Source organism: Mandrillus leucophaeus, unplaced genomic scaffold (assembly GCF_000951045.1).
Source record: "Mandrillus leucophaeus isolate KB7577 unplaced genomic scaffold, Mleu.le_1.0 Scaffold107, whole genome shotgun sequence".
NCBI classification, from domain to species: domain Eukaryota; kingdom Metazoa; phylum Chordata; class Mammalia; order Primates; family Cercopithecidae; genus Mandrillus; species Mandrillus leucophaeus.
Window position 1 is genome coordinate 447,210 of NW_012098876.1, and position 23,201 is coordinate 470,410.

General features: G+C 45.5%; 1 protein-coding gene across 1 annotated transcript in view; it reads right to left on the reverse strand.

Moving 5' to 3' along the window:
- CMTM7 (CKLF-like MARVEL transmembrane domain containing 7) overlaps positions 1-23,201 on the reverse strand; it is a 44,267-nt gene that overhangs the window by 15,736 nt on the left and 5,330 nt on the right. The window contains exons 2-5 of the mRNA XM_011985603.1: positions 17,176-17,343; positions 11,932-12,066; positions 9,981-10,087; positions 3,840-3,879 (exon numbers count right to left, since the gene is read on the reverse strand). Coding sequence (XP_011840993.1) covers positions 3,840-3,879; positions 9,981-10,087; positions 11,932-12,066; positions 17,176-17,343 — 450 coding nt within the window. The remainder of the gene's footprint in view (positions 1-3,839; positions 3,880-9,980; positions 10,088-11,931; positions 12,067-17,175; positions 17,344-23,201) is intronic.

Genomic DNA, 23,201 nt, shown 5'->3' on the forward strand with positions numbered 1-23,201 from the left:
GATTACAGGCTTGAGCCACCGCGCCCGGCCAATGCTCCTAGTTTCTAAAGCCCCTTGTGGCTAGCCCGCTACGAAGATCCTCAGCAACAGGTACAACAGCTAAAAGAGGACTCTCAGCCGGAAGCCTGAAGTGGGCATGGAGAGTGCTCTGCTTACCAGATCAAAACAGAAGAGTGTGGCTCTGACACGAAGAGTCCCTCAACATTTGTGTATTTCCCTTTGCTAATGAGCAACGCCAAGGGTTTTCATTTTTTCGGTTCCTCCGAAGCTAGCCAGCCATGGTGATATAATGATTCACGCCTCTGCCTTACTCAGAAGTGTGCATGATCGCCAGGGCTTTGCTGCTACGTCAGTCTTACTTCCAGGCTACACCTACCCGGGGAAGTCTAGGGGTCTTCCCAGCCCCACACTGACCTCCTCATGAACTCAAGAAGTATTATTCAAGGCATGACTGAAAATGTAGATAATGTGCAATTATGCAGTGTGATTCCTAGGTAAAGAGGCAATTTTGCATCTAGTTTAATGCAGAGATTAAAATAATTTTCCAACTCTTCGTTGAAGACAAAGTTAGCTCTTTATCATGGTGACACAGGGATGTGGAAGTTTCCCAGCGCACAAAAGGGGCCTGTGCAGGTCTTCCCGCTCCGAGCTTCTAGGGCTGAGTACTGTGTGACAGGAAGTGCATTCCTGCTCTGTTAGAAACATCTCAAACCTCCCTGGGAAACGTGCTCATGAAATAACACTTCCTGAATTCGGTTCACTTGGCCTATGGCCGTCTACCATATGCCTTTCTTTAGGAAAGCCCAATTTTAGAAAATCTAATTTAGCCAGAGTATGGTGTGTGCTTATGTATGCTCCTAAAAGCTTCCTTTTTGCCCAGGAATTCATTCATTCCAAGTTTAAGGGCAGGGCGCGGTGGCTCAAGCCTGTAATCCCAGCACTTTGGGAGGCCGAGACGGTGGATCACGAAGTCAGGAGATCGAGACCATCCTGGCTAACATGGTGAAACCCCGTCTCCACTAAAAAAAAAATACAAAAAAAAAAAAAAAAAAACAAGTTTAAATAGCGAGCATCTTAGCCAGCACATTAAATTTAAAAAAAAAAAAAAAAATTCACTGACATCAAACCTTTCAGAAATCCTTCTAAAGCCAGTAGGTAACTTCTGCAAATGCTGGGGCCCCCTGAATTATTTAGAGGCTTAATTCCTGGGTGTCAAAATAATCTGTAGAACAACCCCCTCCCATGACATGAGTTTACCATATAACAAACCTACACGTGTACCCCTGAACTTAATATACAAGTTGAAAAAAAAGGAAAGGTGAAGTAGAAGAAAGAACAAGACAACCGTGGGGAAAAGGCGCTGGGGTGTTTATCCCTGCCCTCCTCCCGCCAGCTCTACCCCTCTCAGGTGTCTTCATGTTCCCAGTTAGAAAAGCAAATGAACTGCCGGGCGCGGCGGTTCACGCCTGTAATCCCAGCACTTTGGGAGGCCGAGGTGGGTGGATCACGAGGTCAGGAGATCGAGACCATCCTGGCTAACACGGCGAAATCCCGTCTCTACTAAAAATATAAAAAATTAGCCGGGCGTAGTGGCAGGCGCCTGTAGTCCCCGCTACTCAGGAGGCTGAGGCAGGAGAATGGCGTGAACCCCGGCCTGGGCGAAAGAGCAAGGTTTCCGTCTCGGGGGGAAAAAAAAAAAAAAAAAAAAGCACATGAACAGACATGCCTGAATTGAGAGACGACTGGAGGTAGGGGTTCCGACTTGAGGACCAAGTGAAGCAGCTGGGAGGCTCCTGGAAGACAATGTTTCTGTGTAGAGTGACTTCAAAGTGATGCTGTCCAAAGGGTTCACTTGTCTCTTAAGGTGCCTTCTAGCTCCTCTCATAACGGTTTCTTATTTTATATTGAACTGTCATAAAAATAAAATATCTAACATAAATGTCCAGGAGTTTATTTCATTTATTTTATTTTTTTGAGATGGTGTCTCACTCTGTCGCTAGGCAGGAGTGCAGTGGCAACATCTTGGCTCACTGCAATCTCCAACTCCCTGATTCAAGGGATTCTCCTGCCTCAGCCTCACGAGTAGCTGGGATTACAGGCATGCACCACCATGCCCGGCTAATTTTTGTATTTTTAGTAGAGACAGAGTTTCACCATGTTGGCCAGGAGGGTCTCGATCTCCTGACCTCGTGATCTGCATGCCTTGGCCTCCCAAAGTGTTGGGATTACAGGTGTGAGTCACCGAGCCCGGCCTATTTTTTTCTTTTGAGACAGAGTCTTGCTCCAGGCTGGAGTGCAGTGGCGCAATCTCCACTCACTGCAACCTCTGCCTCCTGGGTTCAAGTGATTCTCCTGCCTCAGCTTCTCGAGTAGCTGGGACTACAGGTTTGTACCACCACGGCCAGCTAATTTTTTTATTTTCAGTAGAGACAGGGTTTCACCATATTTGTCAGGCTGGTCTCAAACTCCTGACCTCAAGTGATCCACACACCTCAGCCTCCCAAAGTGCTAGGATTACAGGTGTGAGCCACGGTGCCCAGCCATGTCCAGGGGTTTAAAAGTAACACTGCAAGAGCCCTCAACTCAAAGCAAGGGTCCCACAGACCAGCCATGACACCACAGAGTCACTGGAATTGGAATTCCAGATTAAAAACATCACTCCCCGAAACCCGTGTCCTTTCTGACTCCATTCTGTCAGAATTCTTACTAGAAAGAAGAGATTATTTTTTTGAAGGAGCAGAGGGTTTAAATTTCACAAGAGATGAAGCAAGCTGACATGATCTGAGAAAGTGACGGTCCCCTGAGGACTCTGGAACCAAACTAGTCTGGTTGCAGCTTGAGTGTACACCCGCAGCCAGCCAGGTGCCAGAAAGTTTGCCCAGGTTCTCAGCCTGGCTGAGTATCCTTCCAGAAAGAAATGAGATTTTGATGTCTAAGATGAAAAACTAGAGAAAACTCAAGAGGCAGTTTTCAAGAGATGCCTGCTTCTGAGCTGGGCTGGGGAGGTGTCTGGTGGTCTCAGGACCCTGTCTCCTGCCACCCATGCTGGGGAACATTTCCTCAGCAGACCTGAGCCCTCGTGCCTCTGCCAACTCTGGTCCACTGAGTGTGCCTGTGTCTGGCTAACGATGCCACCCAGACACCTTTTGTTTTGGAAGCCCTGGGCTGCATGCTGGTAGGTCACCCAACCCCACTCTCCCTGCATCTGACCTTGGAATGAAACTTCAGTGAGAGAAGGCAGGAGGCGGAGAAGTAACTGATGAAAGCCAACATCAAAAGTCTCAGACCCAACTCTAAGAGGCTTTCCAGGAAATCCCCAGGATATGAAAGCCAGGCTTGTTCAGAAAGTCAGAGAGGCGGATGAGGATGCAGTGCCTGGAACCTACATTTGTAAATGCAAGTGGGCCCATAAATGACTGCTTGGCAGTGGCAGACAGGAAGAGGAATGTGGTATGCTCCCAACTTTGGCTGAATTTTGCACTGAGTGTAAGGAGATTTACCCGTGCCTCCCTGTTAAAGTCATCATCATCTAATAGCCTTTGTGCAATCTCATTAACACCCACTGGCTGAGAAACCTGCCCCGTGGCTTCCTCTAGGTCCTGTCTCACTCACCAACATCAGAATCTTGCCCCAGGGTCTGCCCATGGCCCTATCCTCCCCAAAAACAAAACATAGTTCTGTTTTGTATCTACAAATGAAAATGCCATAGAAACCCGAGGGAGGGAGAATAATCTAGGAAACATGTCAGGGGTCCTGAGCTCTAGGACTTGGGCAGGTCAGTGATGCACCACTGGTTTCTGAATGTAACTGCACAGCAGAGTCACCTGTTTACAGCATACCGAAAACCAGATTCTATGTTTGTCCACGCTGGCGTTAATTCTGGAAGGACATAAGAATCTAATAACAGCACTTGCCTCTGGGGAGGGGAAGTGATTTGTAGTAGTTTTAAAAATCCACTTATTTTGTTTTCTTACATTGTAAGAATCACATATTAAGTCTCAAAAAAGCAGTTTTAAAATAACACATCTTAGAGATCTTTAATGTCATGCAAATATAATTTTACCTTTTTCTTTTCATTGGCTATATACTATTCCCCAGTACGGCAGTGGCTTTATTTAACCCAGGGTTTCTCAACTTTGGCATTACTGACATTGGGGGCTGGGTAATTCTTTGTTGTAGGTGGCTGTCCTATAGGTTGTCTTATCACAGCATCCTGGCCTTTACCTACGAGATACTAGCCTTTACCCAGTCACCACTTGCAACAATCCACAATGTCTCCAGACATTGCCATAGGTCCCCTGGGGGGCAAAATTGCCTCTGGTTGAGGAGACCTACTTAATCTTTTATTGGTGAGAATTTAGCACATCTCCAGTTTTTCATTAATACAAACAACCTGGCAAAGCATTAGACGTACTTCTTGGTAACTGTATGAATATTTCTTTTTTTTTCTCTTTTTTTTTTTTTTTGAGATGGAGTCTCTCTCAGTCACCCAGGCTGGAGTGCAGTGGTGCAAGCTCCGCTCACTGCAAGCTCCGCCTCCCAGGTTCACGCCATTCTCCTGCCTCAGCCTCCCGAGAAGCTGGGACTGCAGGCGCCCGCCACCACGCCTGGCTACTTTTTTGTATTTTTAGTAGAAATGGGGTTTCACCGTGTTGGCCAGGATGTCTCAATCTCCTGACCTCATGATCTGCCTGCCTCCACCTCCCAAAAGTGCTGGGATTACAGGTATGAGCCATGGCACCCGGTCTCTGTATGAATATTTCTGATAGATTCCTAGAAGTGAAATTATTGAGTGAAAGCATATGCACATTTAAAATTTTGTTGTTTGTTACCAAAATGTTATCCAAAAGAGATACCTGTCTCCCTCCACAGGGAATCTTGCCAACACAGATGAATAGTATTTAAAAAGAATGGAAATAATACCTTATTTGAATTTTCATTTCCTTAATTACTAGTGGATTAGATACCGTTTCATATGTTTATTGGCTACTGCCTTTTCATGTTCTTGGCTTAATTTTCTATTGCTTCTATTTTTATTATGAATTCAAAGAACTCTTTATATTCTAAATACTAACTTACTTAGTCTCTTATAGATATTGCACATATATTCTCTCCATTTCTCATTTGCCTTTATTTTTAGTCTTTTGTTTGACTAAAGTTAAAAGTTTTTATACAGTCAAATCTATGCATCAGTTTTTATAGTTTCTGGGTTTTGTGTCTTGTTCTCTATCTCAAACTTATTAAAAAAAAAAAAAATGGCTGGGTGCAGTAGGTGTAATCTCAGTGTTTTGGGAGGCCAAGACAGGCAGGAGGATAACTTGAAGCCAGGAGTTCGAGACCAGCCTTGGCAACATAGTGAGACCCACATCTCTACAAAAAAAATTTTTTAATTGGCCAGACCTGGTGGTATGCACCTGTAGTCCCAGCTACTCAGGAGGCCAAGGCAGAAGGATCGCTTGAGCCTAGGAGTTAGAGGCTGCAGTAAAGTGTGGTTGGGCCACTGCACTCCAGCCTGGGTGACAAAGTGAGAACCTAACTCATAAATAAATAAAATAGTCTCCTACATTAAAAATAAATATTTGCTGCCTTTAAAAATATACATACAATTTTTAGCTCTTTAATCATCTGGGATTTATTTTATTATTATTATATTATTATTATTTTTTTTTGAGATGGAGCTTCACTCTTGTTGCCCAGGCTGGAGTTCAATGGCGTGATCTCGGCTCACTGCAACCTCTGCCTCCCAGGTTCAAGCAATTCTCCCACTTCAGCCTCCCAAGTAGCTGGGATTACAGGTGCCCACCACCATGTCCAGATATTTTTTTTGTATTTTAGTAGAGACAGGGTTTCACCATGTTGACCAGGCTGGTCTCAAACTCCTGACCTCAGGTGATCCACCCACCTCGGCCTCCCAAAGTGCTAGAATTACAGGTGTGAGCCACTGTGCCCCGCCTGGGATCTATTTTTGTAGATGGCATGAACTAGAGCATATAGTAGGGTTCTGACTGTATCCAGTCAGTCAGTCGACTGTATTAACCTATCTACTGGACAGCTCATTCTTTCCCCATTGGTTGAAATGCCACCATTAATAAAAACTATCCACTGTCCAATCCACTGTCCACACAGCAATCATCATCAACTTTAGAACACCTTAAAGTCTTAATGTAAAACCCTTCGATAGTCCCATACTCTTGAATCAGTTTCAGCATCCTCTAATGAGGCCCAGTGGAGCTGCAGGTTCTGATCCCAGCTACCTCTGCTTCTCTAAACACATTGGGTTCCTAGAGTTTCTCACACCCTGCCCCTCAGGAAGGTCTCGAATATTCTCTTAGGGTACCTTTGCAACCTGTACTATATCTATGTTTGTTGGTTAACTTGTTTACTGCTAACCTCTCCACCTAGGATGCAAGCTCCACGAGTACAGGGACCCTGTTGGTTTCACTTGTATCCTTTATGTGTCCTGCACATAGTAGGTGCTCAGTTCAACACTGGGTGAATGAATGGTTCCTGGGCTCATCCCGCTATCCTCTGTGACAGCTCCATGACACTCTGTTGCATTTAAAAAGCCCACCTCCCTCCTTCACTGGTCTGTAGGACTTTAGGAGAGAACTGTGCTGTGTTTTTGCCAAACATCAATTAGGGACCCAGCACAAGGTCCCTTGTGACTAGTAGAAGAGGTGATTTTGGAGGCTGCCCTCAGAGCCTCTTTCCACTTGGTAGAATGTACTCATCAAATGCCCCCAGAGGGTGCCATTCAGGCTCTCCAGGCAGACTACCCAGGGTGTGGGTATGATGTAGGGATTCAGGTTCCAGATTCTTGGCTAGTGATGGGGCCAGAACATTCTCTGCTTGTTATTCAAGCCAGGCCATGTTCTCTTCATCCCTAACCGATTTCTCACAACAGGTGCAGCCCAGACAGATGGCCTGTACCCCAATCACATCACTGAGTCACCACTGTACTTCACTGGCAAAGGTCGTCAGGATCACATTTAGAAAGATCGGGCTGGGGCCAGGCGCAGTGGCTCACACCTGTAATCCCAGCACTTTGGGAGGCCGAGGCAGGTGAATTATGAGGTCAGGAGATCGAGACCATCCTGGCTAACACGGTGAAACCCCATCTCTACTAAAGAATACAAAAAATTAGCCGGGCGTAGTGGTGAGCGCCTGTAGTCCCAGCTACTCGGGAGGCTGAGGCAGGAGAATGGCGTGAACCCAGGAGGCGGATCTTGCAGTGAGCCGAGATTGTGCCATTACATTCCAGCCCGGGCGACAGAGCGGAAAAAAAAAAAAAAAAAAAAAAGAAAGATCGGGCTGGAAAGCTCAACTTGTCAAAAATGTCACTGTGTCCAAAAGGGCAAGAAGCACCATTGACACTTATTGTGTAGCAAACCTGGTGGTTTGGTGCTTGTGTTGAACTGAACTGAAATCACAAATTTTGGTTTGCAACAAGTAATGGTTTTTCTCTAGCTTGTTTCTCTTTCGGTGTCTGACACAATTTCCTGGTTTCTTTTGGGGCTGACTAAATTTCAAGACAGCAAAAAGAGCATTTTCTGCCGCTCACTCTTGTCATCACTGCAGGAGGACATGCTTCTTTAGACAGGCATGAGAGCGAAAGGACGGGGCTGTGGACGGCCATCTCCACAAGAAAATCCCTGGAGGAGTAGGTCATCAAAGGGAACCAAGGGCAGCGGACACAATGTGGGGATGGCACAGGGCACTGAGGATTGAACCCCAAAGAGAAGGGTATCTGCTATGGCTATCAGCATGAATCCTAGGATGACAAGAAGAGCAAAAGTAATCACTAACCCTGATTGTACGCTCACCGTGCACCAAGCTCTATGTGCCTTACATCTGTGTGCCATCATATCCTCACAAGCTTACAAGGTAGGCACTAGTACTGTCCTCACTGTATAAAACGGAAGGTGAGACACACAGACATTGAGTTATTTGAGTTGATCATACAACTAGTGCATCCAGAGCCAGAGCTGGGACCCAGGCAGCCCCGCTCAGCAGGCACCCTCTTCAGGGCTGCTGCCTCTTGTTGCCATAGCAATGATGTCTCTCGCCATAGAGGCTGTGGCTCCAAAGGGTACCCCGGCCTCACCACTGGTTATTGACATGTGGTCACCAAAAGTGAACAGCATAGCGAGGAATGGGCAGGGAAAATGTCTGGGGGTCAGGGCCATGGGAATCCCCAAGGGCAAAGGAAGCACTAGCTGAGGCAGGGCGGAAGGTATGGAAGGCCAGGGAGTGATTTGGGAAGCCCATGGTGGGAGGAGGCAAGTGGAGCGGCAATCATCTACTGAACACCTGCTAGATACCAGACAGCGCAATGCTGGTACATTTAATCCTCACAACTGTGGCCAGGTGGCACTCTGCCCAATTCCCAGATCTAAAGAAAGTGAGGACCAAGGGCAGGTCACTTGCCCAAGGAAGATCACCTAGATGGCAAGTGGTGGAACCAAGAAGCAAATCCAGGTCAATCTGAATCCAAGGCTCATAAGAGGGAGCACATCCCAGAGGGAGGCCTCAAGAAGTGAGCTTGGGCTGAAACAACTCAGTGGTTTGAGCTTGTACCCACGCCCAGGGCAGGGGGTGTCTCCTCTGAAGTCAGCAATGTTGACTGGGCTGGTCTCGAACTCCTGGCCTCAAGTTATCTGCCCACCTCAGCCTCCCAAAGTGCTGGGATTACAGGCGTGAGTCACCGTGCCCGGACTAAAATTTTTTTTTTTTTTTCCAGACAAAGTCTTGCTCTGTCGCCCAGGCTGGAATGCAGTGGCGCAATCTTGGCTCACTGCAAGCTCCGCCTCCCGGGTTCACGCCATTCTCCTGCCTCAGCCTCATGTAGCTAGGACTATAGGGGCCCACCACCACGCCTGGCTAATTTTTTGTATTTTTAATAGAGACGAGGTTTCACCGTGTTGGCCAGGATGGTCTCGATCTCCTGACCTCATGATTCACCTGCCTCGGCCTCCCAAAGTGCTGGGATTACAGGCATGAGCCACCGCACCCGGCCCCTAAAATTTTTAACTAAGTTCATCACAACAGTCCTAGGGATTAAGTACTACTATCATCTTTTCATGTAGAAACTGAGGCACAGAAGGTCAAGTAACTTGCTCAAAGTCACACAGCCAGGTTAAGGAGCCAGGCCTGGGACCATGGCCTGCAGCTGCAGAGTCCCTATTCCTAACCACTACGCTGCTCCATTGCAGCCTGCACTTGCTTGTATACAGAGCCCCCTGTCCCAGCTTCTGGCCTCTGTTTTCAGTCAAGGGCCTAAGTTCTGTCCTACCTGGGAGTGAGCACCGAGAGCTAGGTGACAGAAGGAAAGTCCGTAGTTTAACACTGCCTCAGATTCCCTCACACTGGCCAGCAGGGCTCTGGGACTCCAACTCACAAGGCTCAGCCCATTAGATAGGTTGCTCATGTCAAGTCTCTTGCTTTAATAAAAGTGTTACTCTAGTTATAGAATCAATACTTGCTCACTGTAGAAATTAATTCAGGCAGGTGTCTATTTAAGAAAACAAAAATTACCCATAATGCTACCCCTCAGAGATAACCACCTCCTCTGGCATTGCGAGGTATTTCTTTCCATGTATGTATGTTTCAAGCACATATGTACTATTTCCTCTTTTCAAAAACGGATCATACTGTACATATAGTTTTATCCTCTGCCTCTTAAAAAGATATTTTCTCATTTGCAGATGCCACTCATTCAATCCCCTTATCACTGCCCAGGAAGTTGTATATTTTACCTGTCTGCTTACTGTCTGTCACCCTAGAATGTGAGTCCTGTGATGATCTGTCGTGTTCACTGTTGTTTTACCAGTGCCAGAAACCTTGAATGGTATATTGGTTCTCCATAGATATCTGCTGAATAAGTGATTGAATGAACAAATGCAATTTTATATCCTTTTTCTGACGGCCTTCTGTAGCCCAGGCATTGTGCTGGGCCACGTTCTTACTCTGTCTCCACGTACCGTCTAGAGGAGAGGTGAGTAAAGAAACACAAAACCATCACCCTGGTGCGAAGTCTTCTCTCTAACATGTGGGATGAGAGCAGCACGGTCACTCTCTCCTGTCCATCCTGAAACAAGTAGGGGCTTTACACTCAGAAGCAAAGGGTCATCAGGAGCGCTGTGTCACACACACACACACACACACTCAGATCAGGGCAGAATGATGCTTCAGTTGGAGACAAGCAGCCTACTAAGCGCACATCCCATCGAGGCTGCCTCTGATGACTGCATCCAGTCTGACCTTGTGTGCACACAGCAGGGACTACATGGATTCCCTGTTTTGTCCCTAGTGCCCAGCACATAGTAGGCTGTCAATAAGTCATGTAGAACTGAATCTGGAGTTGAATCGAATTCTCAACAGTAAAAATGGCCAGCAGGCTGAGTGCGGGCTCTTTGGGGTTTGTAATAGGGAGTAGCCCTAAACACATGTGCTTTTATTTATTTTATTTTATTTTATTTTTTTTGAGATGGAGTCTTGCTCTGTCACCCAGGCTGGAGTGTAGTGGCACGATCTCGGCTCACTGCAAGCTCCGCCTCCCAGGTTCACACCATTCTCCTGCCTTAGCCTCCCGAGAAGCTGGGACTACAGGCGCCCCCCACCATGCCCGGCTAATTTTTTGTATTTTTAGTAGAGACGGGGTTTCACCGTGTTAGCCAGGATGGTCTCGATCTCCCGACCTCATGATCCGCCCGCCTTGGCCTCCCAAAGTGCTGGGATTACAGGCGTGAGCCACCGCGCCCGGCTGCTCACATGTGCTTTTATAAAGGCATCAGCAGAATGGGGACTACCTGAGCAGGCACCGCCATGACAAGTAGGCACGCCAGCCAGCAGTTTAGACACAACTGTAATGATTGCAGATGAGATGAAACAATGCAGGATCTGCTTCACAACAATATGGGAGCAAACGAGTACGACGGATCTTTGGGTGGGGGAGGTGACAGAAATGTCAAAAATTGGATTGTGGTGATGGCTGCACAGCTCTGTCAGTTTACTAAAAATCACTGAATTGCACACACTTAAAAAGAATGACTCTTTTGATATTAATTTGTATCTCAATAAAGCTGTTAAACAATAATATGGCAGTGAAACCACAGCTCCACAAGGACTGACCATGAGTTGGTGACTGTTGCAGTCGGGTGACAGGTATACAAGTGTTCACTGTGCTATTCTCTCTACTTTTGTGCATGGCTGAAATTTTCCATAAAAAATGTTTTAAAAATACACTGCTCCAGCCAGCCGTGGTGGCTCATGCCTGTAATGCCAGCACTTTGGGAGGCCAAGGCAGGTGGATCACTTGAGGTCAGGAGTTTGAGACCAGCCTAGTCGACATGGTGAAACCCTGTCTCTACCAAAACATAAAAATTAGCTAGGTATGGTGACACACGCCTGTAGTCCCAGCTACTCGGGAGGCTGAGGTGGGAGGATCACTTGCACCCAGGAGGTGGAGGCTGAGTGAGCCGAGATCATGCCACTGCACTCCAACTTGGGTGACAGAGTGAAACCCTGTCTCAAAAAATAAACAAAAAAAAAAATACACTGCTCAATAAGCTTAGAGAAAGAGTTAACAGTCATTAAGACAAAAGAGGGGAGGGGGAAAAAAGGATTCAGATTTGCAGTCATCACTCTTCCCCTAAAAGCGTGAGAGGAAGTTGTGAATTTATTCTTTTCATTTTTAAAACTATAAAATAATAATTCTGTTTAATAAGCAATTTGAGCAGTGTGATACACAATAGGGCTTCACCCAAGAGTAGACAACGATTTTTGGTTCCTTTCCATAAACTGAATGAAAGTGCAATAGTTCACATTCTGACCACAGCCAGACCAAACAATGAGGCTCTCCGGTCACAAGTCACCAGTGCAAATACCAGCGCAGAGCCTAGGTGGGAGCAGGTCTGATGCAGTCAAGCAAACCTTGGCTGGTGTCTGAGAGTGGGGCCAGGTGGGCCGCAGGTGGACAGCTGTTGTCTGCGGCTTTCCATGACTCTCAGGTGCAAGGTGGGCTGAACACAGCTCATCTAAGTCTCTGTGAAGAGCACTAGAAACCTTCTGGAGCAACGACGATCAGGACTGGCTGGAAAAACCACCCAGCTGCTTGGATCAACTTGGCAGCGACGAGAGTCTGAGGTGTCTGGAAATATGTCTGGCATGGTACAATTTTCCAAGCCAAACAAAGATGTTATATAAGCAGAAAAAGGAGCAAAAGGGCTCACACTAAGATGAGACTGACTCCTTACAGCCAAAGTCCAGGCTGGCTTAGCCCCCAGCAGGGAAGTCACCCCACAACACCTCAGCTTCGCTCCTTTCTAAACCTCTCACCTGCCTGAATCTCACAGACACCCTTGACTTCCTACTCTCTAGAGGCTCAGCAGATGCTTAAACCCCTTCCTGACAGCTCACTGAAACTCCTGTTTATTTTACATTTCTCCTCCATGAGGTACCCGGATCTGGTTGGTACTGAGAGGAGGAAATGAAGGGAAAATTCACTGTCAGGCAGGTGGCTCCAGGAGACGGACTCTGAGGCCGCAGGGAGGACTGAGGCTGCCCTCTGGCCACCTCTGGCAATGGGGTTTGTTGCAAAGGGCCTGGGGAGCCCTCTCAGCACCTCTCAGGCAGGCTTTGGAGAGAGCTGGTGGGCCTTCCTCACCACTCAGGGTATAGCCACAAGTGGCCATCCTTCTCTCCTGCTCCTGTGTGTCCCTGCCATGTATTCTGGGACCCAGCCTCTCTCACAGCACACTCTTCACAGGGAGGACCGTATTTACCAGTCACTTCATGGGCCTCTGACCTTCCTTGTGTCCAGACTATGGCTAACGCAGTCCCTGCTCTAGCCAGTTTGGCCCAGGGTTAGGTGATACCACACACTGGCATAGCTTCCTCACAAGAGGCTATGGGCATGATAGACACGTGAGAGTTTGATTTAACAATCTATTCCAAATACTACAGAGGTCTAATACAAACGCCACACAAAATGAGGCTCACTGAACATGCCAAGGAATAACCCCAAACTCCCTTTCCAACGTCTGCTTCTACTTTCCCATGCGTGACCCATGTCCAAATTGAAGTAGACTACAGGTCATTCTCCATCCCTTAATCCGCGCCTGCCAAACTCCTGCTTCTAGATCAGATTTCCCAGAACTTTCTGTGATGATGGAAATATTCTCTACCTGTGCTGTCCAATACGACAGCCCATGGCCTCCTGTGACGACTGAGCCTTTATGATGGGCTAGTGTGACCAAAGAACTGAATTCTTGATTTGATTTTCATTAATCTAAATTTAAATAGCCTCATGTGGCTAGTGGCTATGGTATGATACACTTCTAGACCGTCTAAGAAGCACTCTGTGCCCTCCTGGTCCCCATACTGAGGGCATCTCTCCTGCCCACGCTTTCTCTAGCATGTGCCACAGCTCCTTCCAGTCTCATTCTCACGCCCTTCATGAGAAGAAACTTCCTTCAGATCCAGGCAGGGTTTGGGTTTCTTTGGATCTCACAAGGCGGTCACTCAGTAAAAGAACTCACTATGTGTTTGTCCTACTCAGTGGGACCAGACCTTTGTCCCTCCTTAGATTAAGTATTGGGCTTCTAGGAATGGCTACTCAGCTAGTCTGGAGAAGTCAGTAACCTTTCATAGATATTAGCCAGGGAGTGGTCCCTCCAGCCATGCCCTGAGTTCATTTCTATGTAAACCCAGTTGTATTTCCACTCAGTTCAATGGCTGGTGCCATTTTCAAGTGGTGTGGCCTTAACTTTATCATGTCTCAATTTCTTCACCTATATAATGGAAGTGATCAAATAATCTACAAGGAAGTTATGAGGGTAAAATCAGTTAATATATATAAAGCACTGTGCTTGACACAAAGTAAGTATATAATATAGCACATCATAAAGTACATAATAAGTAGTGAAATAACTACTAACATTTAAGGGTTGATGGTTGAGCTTGGGTCTAAAAGGCACCTCTGGACTTAGCATTAAAGTATCGAATATCTTTAAAAAAGTGCATATTCTGTGACCCAATAACTTCACCTCTAATAATTTTAAAACACTCATGCATATAGGCCAAGATTTATTTACAAGAACAGTCATGACAGTGTTATAAAAGTGGAAAAATTACAAAACCTGTAGATATGAAATAGTACTTGTTAATTAGAGAAATTATAGTTTAGCCTTATGACAAAATACTAGGTAGCCATTAACAAAAACATTCACCTAGCAAAGAAAAAAAAAATCAGGCATAGAAGTTGTAACTCCACCCTTTCCACCACCCTAATAAAACCACAGATAATATATTTAAAGAAAAGTACTGCGGACAAAATGCTAACTGGGACTCTTTGGGGGTCACGGTATTATGGGTGATTATTTCCCCTTCATGCTTTTTCTGTGTTTTCTAAACGTTTGTATTAAAAATATTACTACTTTTGTAATTGTGAAAAATGTAGCTTTAAATAATCTTGCTTTCATAACACGGGAAAATATTCATGACATACACATTAAAAAGGTTAAGAAAGACTCATGGTGCGAAAATACAACCACTGAGAGAAGAAATGGAAGCCAAGGGCCTGGTGTGTTAACTGTGGTTAGCTCTAGTTTTAACTCAGGGTTTTAGGTTAGGGGAGCAGATATTCTAGTCTGCTCAGGCAAATCCCAGTTTTTATTTTGTTTTTTGTTTTTCTTTGAGACGGAGTTTCACTCTTGTTGCTGAGGCTGGAGTGCCATGGTGCAATCTTGGCTCACTGCAAACTCTGCCTCCCAGGTTCAAGCGATTCTCCTGCCTCAGCCTCCCGAGTAGCTGGGATTATAGGCATGCACTACCATGCCTGGCTAATTTCATACTTTTAGTAGAGACAGGGTTTCTCCATGATGGTCAGGCTGGTCTCAAACTCCCAACTTCAGGTGATCCACCCATCCAGGCCTCCCAAACTGCTGGGATTACAGGCGTGAGCCACCGCACCCAGCCAAATCCCAGTTTTATGCTTGTGACCAGGTGCCGACTGGGGTCCTCTCCTGCTCAAAAGTATCCTGCTAAAACTACACACCCAACCTAATTATAAGGAGTTCTAAGGTGTTTTTCTAGACTTCTAAATTCTAGTGAACTCAATGTGTTTCCTTAATTCCAATTTGTACCTTTCTATATTTTAGTGTTGTTGAGATTGGAATGTACTATACAACAGATTGGCACTCTTCCCCCACCAACCTAACAAGTTATAAAAATTAATGGTCTTAAGGTTGGGGGGAGCTTAGAATTGAGGAAACAGAGCATGTTAATTTACAAATGAGAAAAATTTAGAACATACATTAAATGCTCTTTTTAAAAAATTTTTTTCCTGGAAAGTCAAGATTCTAAGACCTGGGTAACTAGATAAAATCAGACAGATGAAATCCCTATATACGGCTAGGATCTTACTGGGATTAGGAGCTCATGTTTCCCGCAGGTTCCCTGATGAGGTCAATAACAAAATAAAAGGGAGTGACTGCCAAGAAATCTTCTCCAGGACTGGCAGGAGTGGGGCAGGATCTATAGCCCTTGCTGAGACATAAGCTTTTTTTTTTTTACAAGGAGCTGAAATAATACCAATAATGATAATTAGTTTCATAAATGGCTAATACTCATTAGGCACTTATGTGCCAGGCATAGGGTTGTCAAATTATGATGACAACCCTATTATTCCCCTCATTCTACAGATGAGGAAACTGAGGCACAGAGAGGCTCTTGCTCTAGGCCACAGAGCTGTCTGCACAGAGTTGGGCTTCAGTCCTTTCCATCTGGCTCCAAGGTCTGCTTCTTAACCACTGACACTGCTTCCTGCCTCTTCTATGTTTTTTCTACGTTTTGGGCCTCTGGCCTCTGTTTTCAGCAAAGCTCTAACTGTAAAGGTTTCCCAGGACAGTGACTCATGCCTATAATCCCCGCACTTTGGGAGCCCGAGGTGGGCAGATCTTTTGAGCTCAGGAGTTCGAGACCAGCCTGGGCAACACGGCAAAACCTGCCTCTACAAAAAATTGAAAAGTTAGCTGGGTGCAGTGGTGCACACCTGTGGTCTAGCTGCTCGGAAGGCTGAGGCTGGAAGGACTGCTGGAGGCCTGGGAGGTTGAGGCTGCAGTGAGCCATGATCATGCCACTGCACTCTAGCCTGGGTGACAGAGTGAGACCCTGTATCCCCCCCATTGCAAAAAAAACAAAAAACAAACCACCTTTCCCCAAGGCCTCAGTGGTCTGGGAGAGGGGGCAAGAGGCTTAAACAAGCTCCCTGTAACCAGATATTCTGAATCCTTTGGCCTTGGTAATGGGATATAAAAGAACACCCAACACTGCGTTCATGTAGCGTGACTGTGTTTTCCAAAAACGGCCACAGCGATACTTTTAGTCTCATATGCTCTTGCAGAACCTTGCCACTCCCCATCAAGAAGTAGAATCTGTTTCCTCTCCCCTTGAAGCTGGGCAGGGCTTGGTGGCCGCCTGTAATGTGATGGAAGTGACAGGACGTGATCTGTAAGGCGAGGTCGCAGTCTACCATACCAGTTCTTTCTGGTCCGCACTCTCAGGCTGCTCGCCCTAGGAACCCTGGCACCATGTGACGAGAGGCTTAGAGCACTGGAGCGACCATGTGTAGGTGTTATGGCCAGTAAGGCCCCCAGCCAGCAACTGCGATGTGAGACAGTAAGCCTTCAGATGACTCTGGCCCCAACTTTCAAGTCTTCCCAGCCCAGGCCTCAGGCATTGTGGAGTAGAGATAAGCCTTCTCCACTGTGCCCTGCCTGGATTCCTGACCTGCAGAATTTGTGAGAGTAAGTGATTGGTTTACACCATTAAATTTTTGAGTAATCCGTTACAGAAAAAGCACTTAAAGAGAAAAAGGCCCTATCTGGCCTCTATTGAAAGTAACATATGCACCGTTCTGGGTTTCATGTTTTGATTCTTTGCACAGGGAAGCTGAAATCTATCCAGAGGACAGTCACGGGCACAGGTGAGAGAGACACCATCTGTGACCTGCACCTGGGGGTCTGGCTTAAAAATGCATCCTCAGCAGATACTCTCAGGATGGCTCAGCTAAAAGGCAGCTGTCACCTCTGAGAAGCTTGTTACTGAATATTATAGAATGAAACCTCCCTGGTGGTCAAACCTTGAGAACAGTGTGAGAAACCCACACCTCCATACTACATTACTGCAGTTCTGCTCGTTCTGAAATCTCTGCAGGCTAGAGACTCTAACAGGGCTAACTGCTGGGCCTGGGGCATCCACGCTGTGCTTCAGGTCAATGAAGAATGTCAGCGACAGAGGCACTTTCGAGAGCTCCTGGTTTTGGCTTCCCAGTAGCCACAGAAACTGAGAAGGAGCAGTAGGAAGACACAGAACTTTTGCCTCCACCCTCCTCTCGGCCCCTACCCCTGAGCAGCTTCTAAGAATCATTTACTCCTGTTCTCTGTAAGATTCCATCTGAAAAGAGAGTTCTATCAGCAAATATATCTACATATTGATTTTTCTTAAAATGAAATGTGGCCACTCTTCAGTGCCACAGCAGAGGAAGGTCCTTTTGAGTTTGGTGTGCTCATACCACCCAGCGTGTGCAATTATCTGACCACTTTTCTCTACTCAGCTGGCCTCAGAAGGATAAGAGGCACATGTACAGTGCTGTCACTGCAGTTACCCCAGCTGAAACCAGCCCAGATCAGATGACAGCAGCCAACCCCCAGCCACAGAAGCAAGCCTAATTTACAATGAGCACAGTCAATCCCCAGCTGACCTCAGTCATGTGAGCAATGAACTCTTATTGTTGTATGCCACTGAGGTTTTGTGCCCAGTTATGATGGCTGGACTTATGATAGTTCAACTTATGATTTTTCAACTTTACAACGGTATGGAAGTGATACACATTCAGTAAAACATCAATAAATTACTTGGGTTATTCAACACTTTATTACCAAATAGGCTTTGTATTAAATGATTTTGCCTAACTGTAGGCTAATGTAAGTGTTCTGGGCATGTTTCAGGTGGGCCAGGCTAAGCTATAATGTTTGGTAGGTTGAGGGTATTAAATGCATTTTTGACTTAACAGTACTTTTAACTTACAATGGATTTCTCAAGAGTAACCCACCATAAGTTGAGGAGTGTCTATATTTGTTATCCAGCAAAAGCTAACTGATACATCTGTTTCCAGAATTTTCCTGGTTTCCCAGTCAGGCAACCCTAGCTTTTAAAACGGAAAAGAGAATGAAGTGATTCATTCAAGGATTATTTATTGATGGCCAAACACATGTCCAGCTCTGTGCTTGGCATTAGGGATACGAGACGACACTGGTTGCCATTTTGCCAAAGAGAATCCTAAGGAACCTTGACACAGAAGAAATAGTTCTGCTGCTGAGTACTTTGGCCACTACCCTGGGGAAATAAATATTTGGAGAAGCTGTGGGGCCAGTCCCAGCAGGAGGCCTGGCACCCAGCCCTGGGCCCGTGCCACAAGTGAGTGCCTGTTGAGTTTCACAATGTGGGTGTAGGCCGCCTTGATTAAAATCCCAGGCAGCACAATGCCAAATAAGTGCCAGCCTGGGGAAGAAGAAATTAGTCTGGGATAAAAAACGACAAAGCAAGAATACAAAAGCCATTAAGGGATTTGTAAGCGTGTGTCACGGATGAAAAATCACTATTGTTGAGAACGTGTGATCATTGCGTGGTGCCCTGCGGGGCCTGGGGAAGGAAGTCTGAGTGTTAGCCAAAGGCTGGCCTTCCATCAGAGGAAGGAAGGCCAAACGGGAGCAATAAAGCATGGCTAGCAACCCCCACAGGTCAGACAGTCATTCAACACAGCCAGTAGGGGCTAGTTAACCCCGCTGGGCCTGAGTTTCCTCATCTTTGGCATGAGGGACAATAATCAAACGTACCACAAAGAGCTGATGAGTTAATACAAGGATTAAATGAACTAATTCAGGCAACATATTTAGAACAGCCTGGTTCTGCTCCAGTAAATGCTCAACAAATGTTAGGTATTAAAACTCCTTTCAGAAGTTTGTTGGGAGGAAAAAAATGGGATAATGTTTGAGGTCTTGGCACAAAGTAGCACAAAAATGATGATTCCTCTGAGTGCAGTGTGTTGTCACCGGGAGATGAGGACAGCTTAGACATGGACCCTGTCCTAAAGGGTAAGGAGCTTAAGATCCAGACACAAGTAATGGCAACAAACCAGGGGATAAATACTACCACAGAGCTACAATTTGTGAGGAATAGAGGAAGGAGGTGGTCAGGCATGGCCCCGATGAAGAGCAGACGTGGCCCTGGTGTGGACTCCACAAAAGCATTCCAACACACAGAGAAGGGGAATCAGACGCTTCTGGCAGTGGGAACACAGCCACAGAAGGCATAGGGGTGGGAAAGCACAAGAGTATATTTGGGAACAAGAGGGTTGCTGTCCATATTAGGCAAACTGCACAGGTGTGTGAAGAGGTGTGATGGGAAGCAAAGCTGGCGGGATGGAGTGGGGATCAGATTCCAGGCTGAGGAAGTAGATACGCCAGGTGGGCAATGGGGAGCCAGTGAAGGTTAATGAGCAGAGAAGAGCCACAGCAGAATTGTTCTTGAGGAAAATGAATCTAGTAGCAGGTGGACTGGAGATGGGAGAGAAGAGACACAGAAGTCAGTTTGTAGGAGGCTGTGTCAGTTCTAGCAAGGTAATGGGGACTGAAATCAGAATACTGGCCAGAAGAAAAGGGAGAGGAGCTGGGTGGGAGAGGAGCTGGGTGGGAGAGGAGGGCAGCAGGTGGCAGGAATGTCCCAGGGAGCCTCCAGGGACCCAGGCTGCATGGTGAGGTGGGGAGCAGGGTTGCCTCCAATGGGAGGGTCCAGACAGCTGGTGAGACCAACAAAAAAACTCCCCCGACTGGCCTGGCTGCCTCAGATTGTTGACAATATGCTCAAGCGATTCCATCCGTGCAAACTCTTCCACAAACTAAACTGCTGAGTCAAGCAAGCAAGGCAGCAGGCCTTGCCACTTCTGCAGGCCATTAGCTGGCCCCCTCTCCTGCCCCCAGACCCAGCTCTGAGGAACAACGCCCCGGAGAGGGCCTTTCCCACCTGCTCTCTGGCCGCTGTATTTGCTAGGGAACAAAAAGCCAGCTGTGGTAAACCGCCCTTCAGTCAGGCAGGCAGTGGCGTGGACACCTTGCCCCTTTCTTCCTCTTCCAGCCTTTTCAACCGTTCAAAGGCATGACCACTGTGACCTGCAGCCCAAGGGGAGCTGAAGTCATTTCAGAAGGCAGGCGAAGAGTCAGCCTGCATTCTCCTTTGCTCTCTCACTTTTGAGTCATCTAAGTGCCAAGTGAAAACAAAGACCTCCCTTCAGAAAGTTCCCCACCTCCCTGGGCTTCACTTTTTAAAAATAACCTGTTAGGCCAGAACCCGGTCACTGCCTACATTTCCCCTTGCCCTGCCTGCAGGGTCATTCTCAGGCCTCCTGGCCACTACAAAAGTCTCCTGGTGGAAAGACAAAGAAGGCCTTTCAGTCCCCATGAAGCAGGCTCTGCCTCTGCCCTGATCTGGATGCCTCTGGAGGAAACAGGGAGGACACAAAGAGACGTGGAGGAAAGGTTCATCCTCAGCAATACCTCTCATGTGCCTCCTAATGGAGAACTAGACTGCTCAGATAAACACAAATAAACTGTTCTTCTAAGGTGACAAGAGGGAACCAGCACTTGGTAGGACCTCAATAATGTGAGACAAATCAATTTGAATCTAGTTACTGGACTCAAATACTTCTTCGTAAATCCTGTTCCTGAATTGAGTTGCGTAACTTCATGTTTTCCTAACATGTAGGCAAAAAGGAGAAACACAGAAAGCCAAAAGGACACCAATCACAGAGACAGGAAAGAGAGACCCGGATTCAGAATAACCCACACTAGACTATGAATACATGAATATCTCAAAAGGAAGGATGCAAAGTGGGCTGAGTCATTAACAAGCTTACAGAGAAACTCCAGGCTATCAAAAACCCTCCATAAAGTATCAGCATATCATATCCAACACATATAAGAAATATAAATGCACCATAGCTAAGGTTCGTCACAGGAATGCATGACTGGTTCAGTACTTTCAAATGTTTCAAAGGTATATGCCTTATGAATAGACAAAACAAGAAAAGTCATATATTAGTATGAATTGAGACAGAAAAAGCATTTGACAAAATTCAATATCCAGTCATGATAAAACAAACAAACAAACAAAACAAAACAAAACTTTCAGCAAGCAAGGATAGGAGGGAACTTCCCTAACTGAGAAACGCATCTACAAACCCACAGCTAACTCATACTTGGTGAGACACTGCATGCTTTCCCCTAACACCGGGAACAAGGAAAGGATGTCTTTTCTCACATCCTCATACTGCTGCGAGTTGCAGTAAGGTAAGAAAAATAGAGGCATATGGATTGAAAAGGAAGAAACAAAACTACTTCATTGGTAGACAACATAATGATCTATGTAGAAAATCCCAAAGAATCTACTAAAAACCTCCGCAGAACTAATAAATAACTTTAGTAATGTCATGGGATACAAAATCAATTTACAAAAATCAACTGCATTTCAATATCTTAGCAATGAACAACAAGTTAAAAATGAAAAGCAAAGGAGAGGACTATTTACAATAGCAGCAAAAAGGGAAATATTTATTAGGTGTAAATCTAACTTTACAATATGGTGAAAACGATAGAACACTGGTGAAAGAGATCAAAGACATGAATCATTGGAAGGGCTCACTGTGTTCACGGATTGAACAACATGGTATTGTTAATGAGCCGATTCTCCTCAAATGGATATGCAGGTTCAACACAATTTCAATCAAATCCCAGCGATAGGCTTATTGTTATTTTTGTAATATTGGAAAACTGATTCTAAAATTCATAAGTAAAGGGCAAGGAATCAGAATAACCAAAACAATTTTGCAAAAGAGCACTATCCAATTTCAAGATTTACTATTAAGTTATGGTCATCAAGACAGTGTGGTACTGGTGAAAGCACAGACAAATAGATCAATGCAGCAAAACAGAGTCCAAAAATAGACCCATATGAATATAATCAGCTGGTCTTTTGAGAGAAGTGTAAAGTAATTCAGTGGAGAAAGGATATCCTTGTCAACAAGTAGTGCTAGAACAACTCGATATCCACATATAAAATAACGACCCTTGGCCCATACTTAGCTCCTTATGCAAAAATTAATTCAAAATGGATCACAGACCTAAAATATAAAACTGTAAAACTTCTGGAAGAAAACACAGGAGAAAATCTTTGTGACCTGGATTAAGAAAAGAGTTTTTAGATAAGATACTGAAAACACAATCCATGAGGAAAAAAACCTGATAAATTAGACTTTATCCAAGTTTACTTTTGCCCTGCTCTTTTGAGAGACTAAGAGAAAGAAAAGGCAAGACACAGAGCAGTGGAAATATTTTGGAAATCACATTTCTGACAGAGAACTTTATCCAGAATATACAACGAATACTCAAAACCTAAAAATAAAAAAACAACAAGCCTATTTTAAAAAATGGGCAAAAAATGTGAACAGATACTTTACGAAAGAGGCTATGTGGATGGTAAATAAGCACATGAAAAGGTGTTCAACATTATAGTCTTTAGGGAAATGGAAATTAAAACCACAATAAGGACACGCGCGGTGGCTCACAACTGTAATCCCAGTACTTTGGGAGGCTGAGGCAGGTGGATCTCTTGAGCCCAGGAGTTCGAGACCAGCCTTAGCAACATAGGGAAACCTGGTCTCTAAAAAAAATACAAAAATTAGCTAGGTGTGGTGTTACACGCCTGTAGTCCCAGCTACTCAGAAGGCTGAGATGGGAGGATTGCTTGAACCCATAAGGTGGAGGTTGCAGTGAGCTGAGATCATGCCACTGCACTTCAGCCTGGACAACAGAGTGAGACCCTGTCTTAAAAAAAAAAAAAAAACCCAAAAACCAAAAACAAACCACAGTAAGATATCATTACATTACATACCTATTGGGATAGCTAAAATTAAACAAAATCCAAACTAGAAAATTCTGATAATATCAAATGCTGGCAAGTGTGGTAAACAACTAGAACTCTCATACATTGCTATGGGAATGCAAAATGGTATAGCCACTGTAAAAAATAATTTTGTAGTTTCTTACACATTTGAATATATACTTAACATACAAACCAACAAAACTACG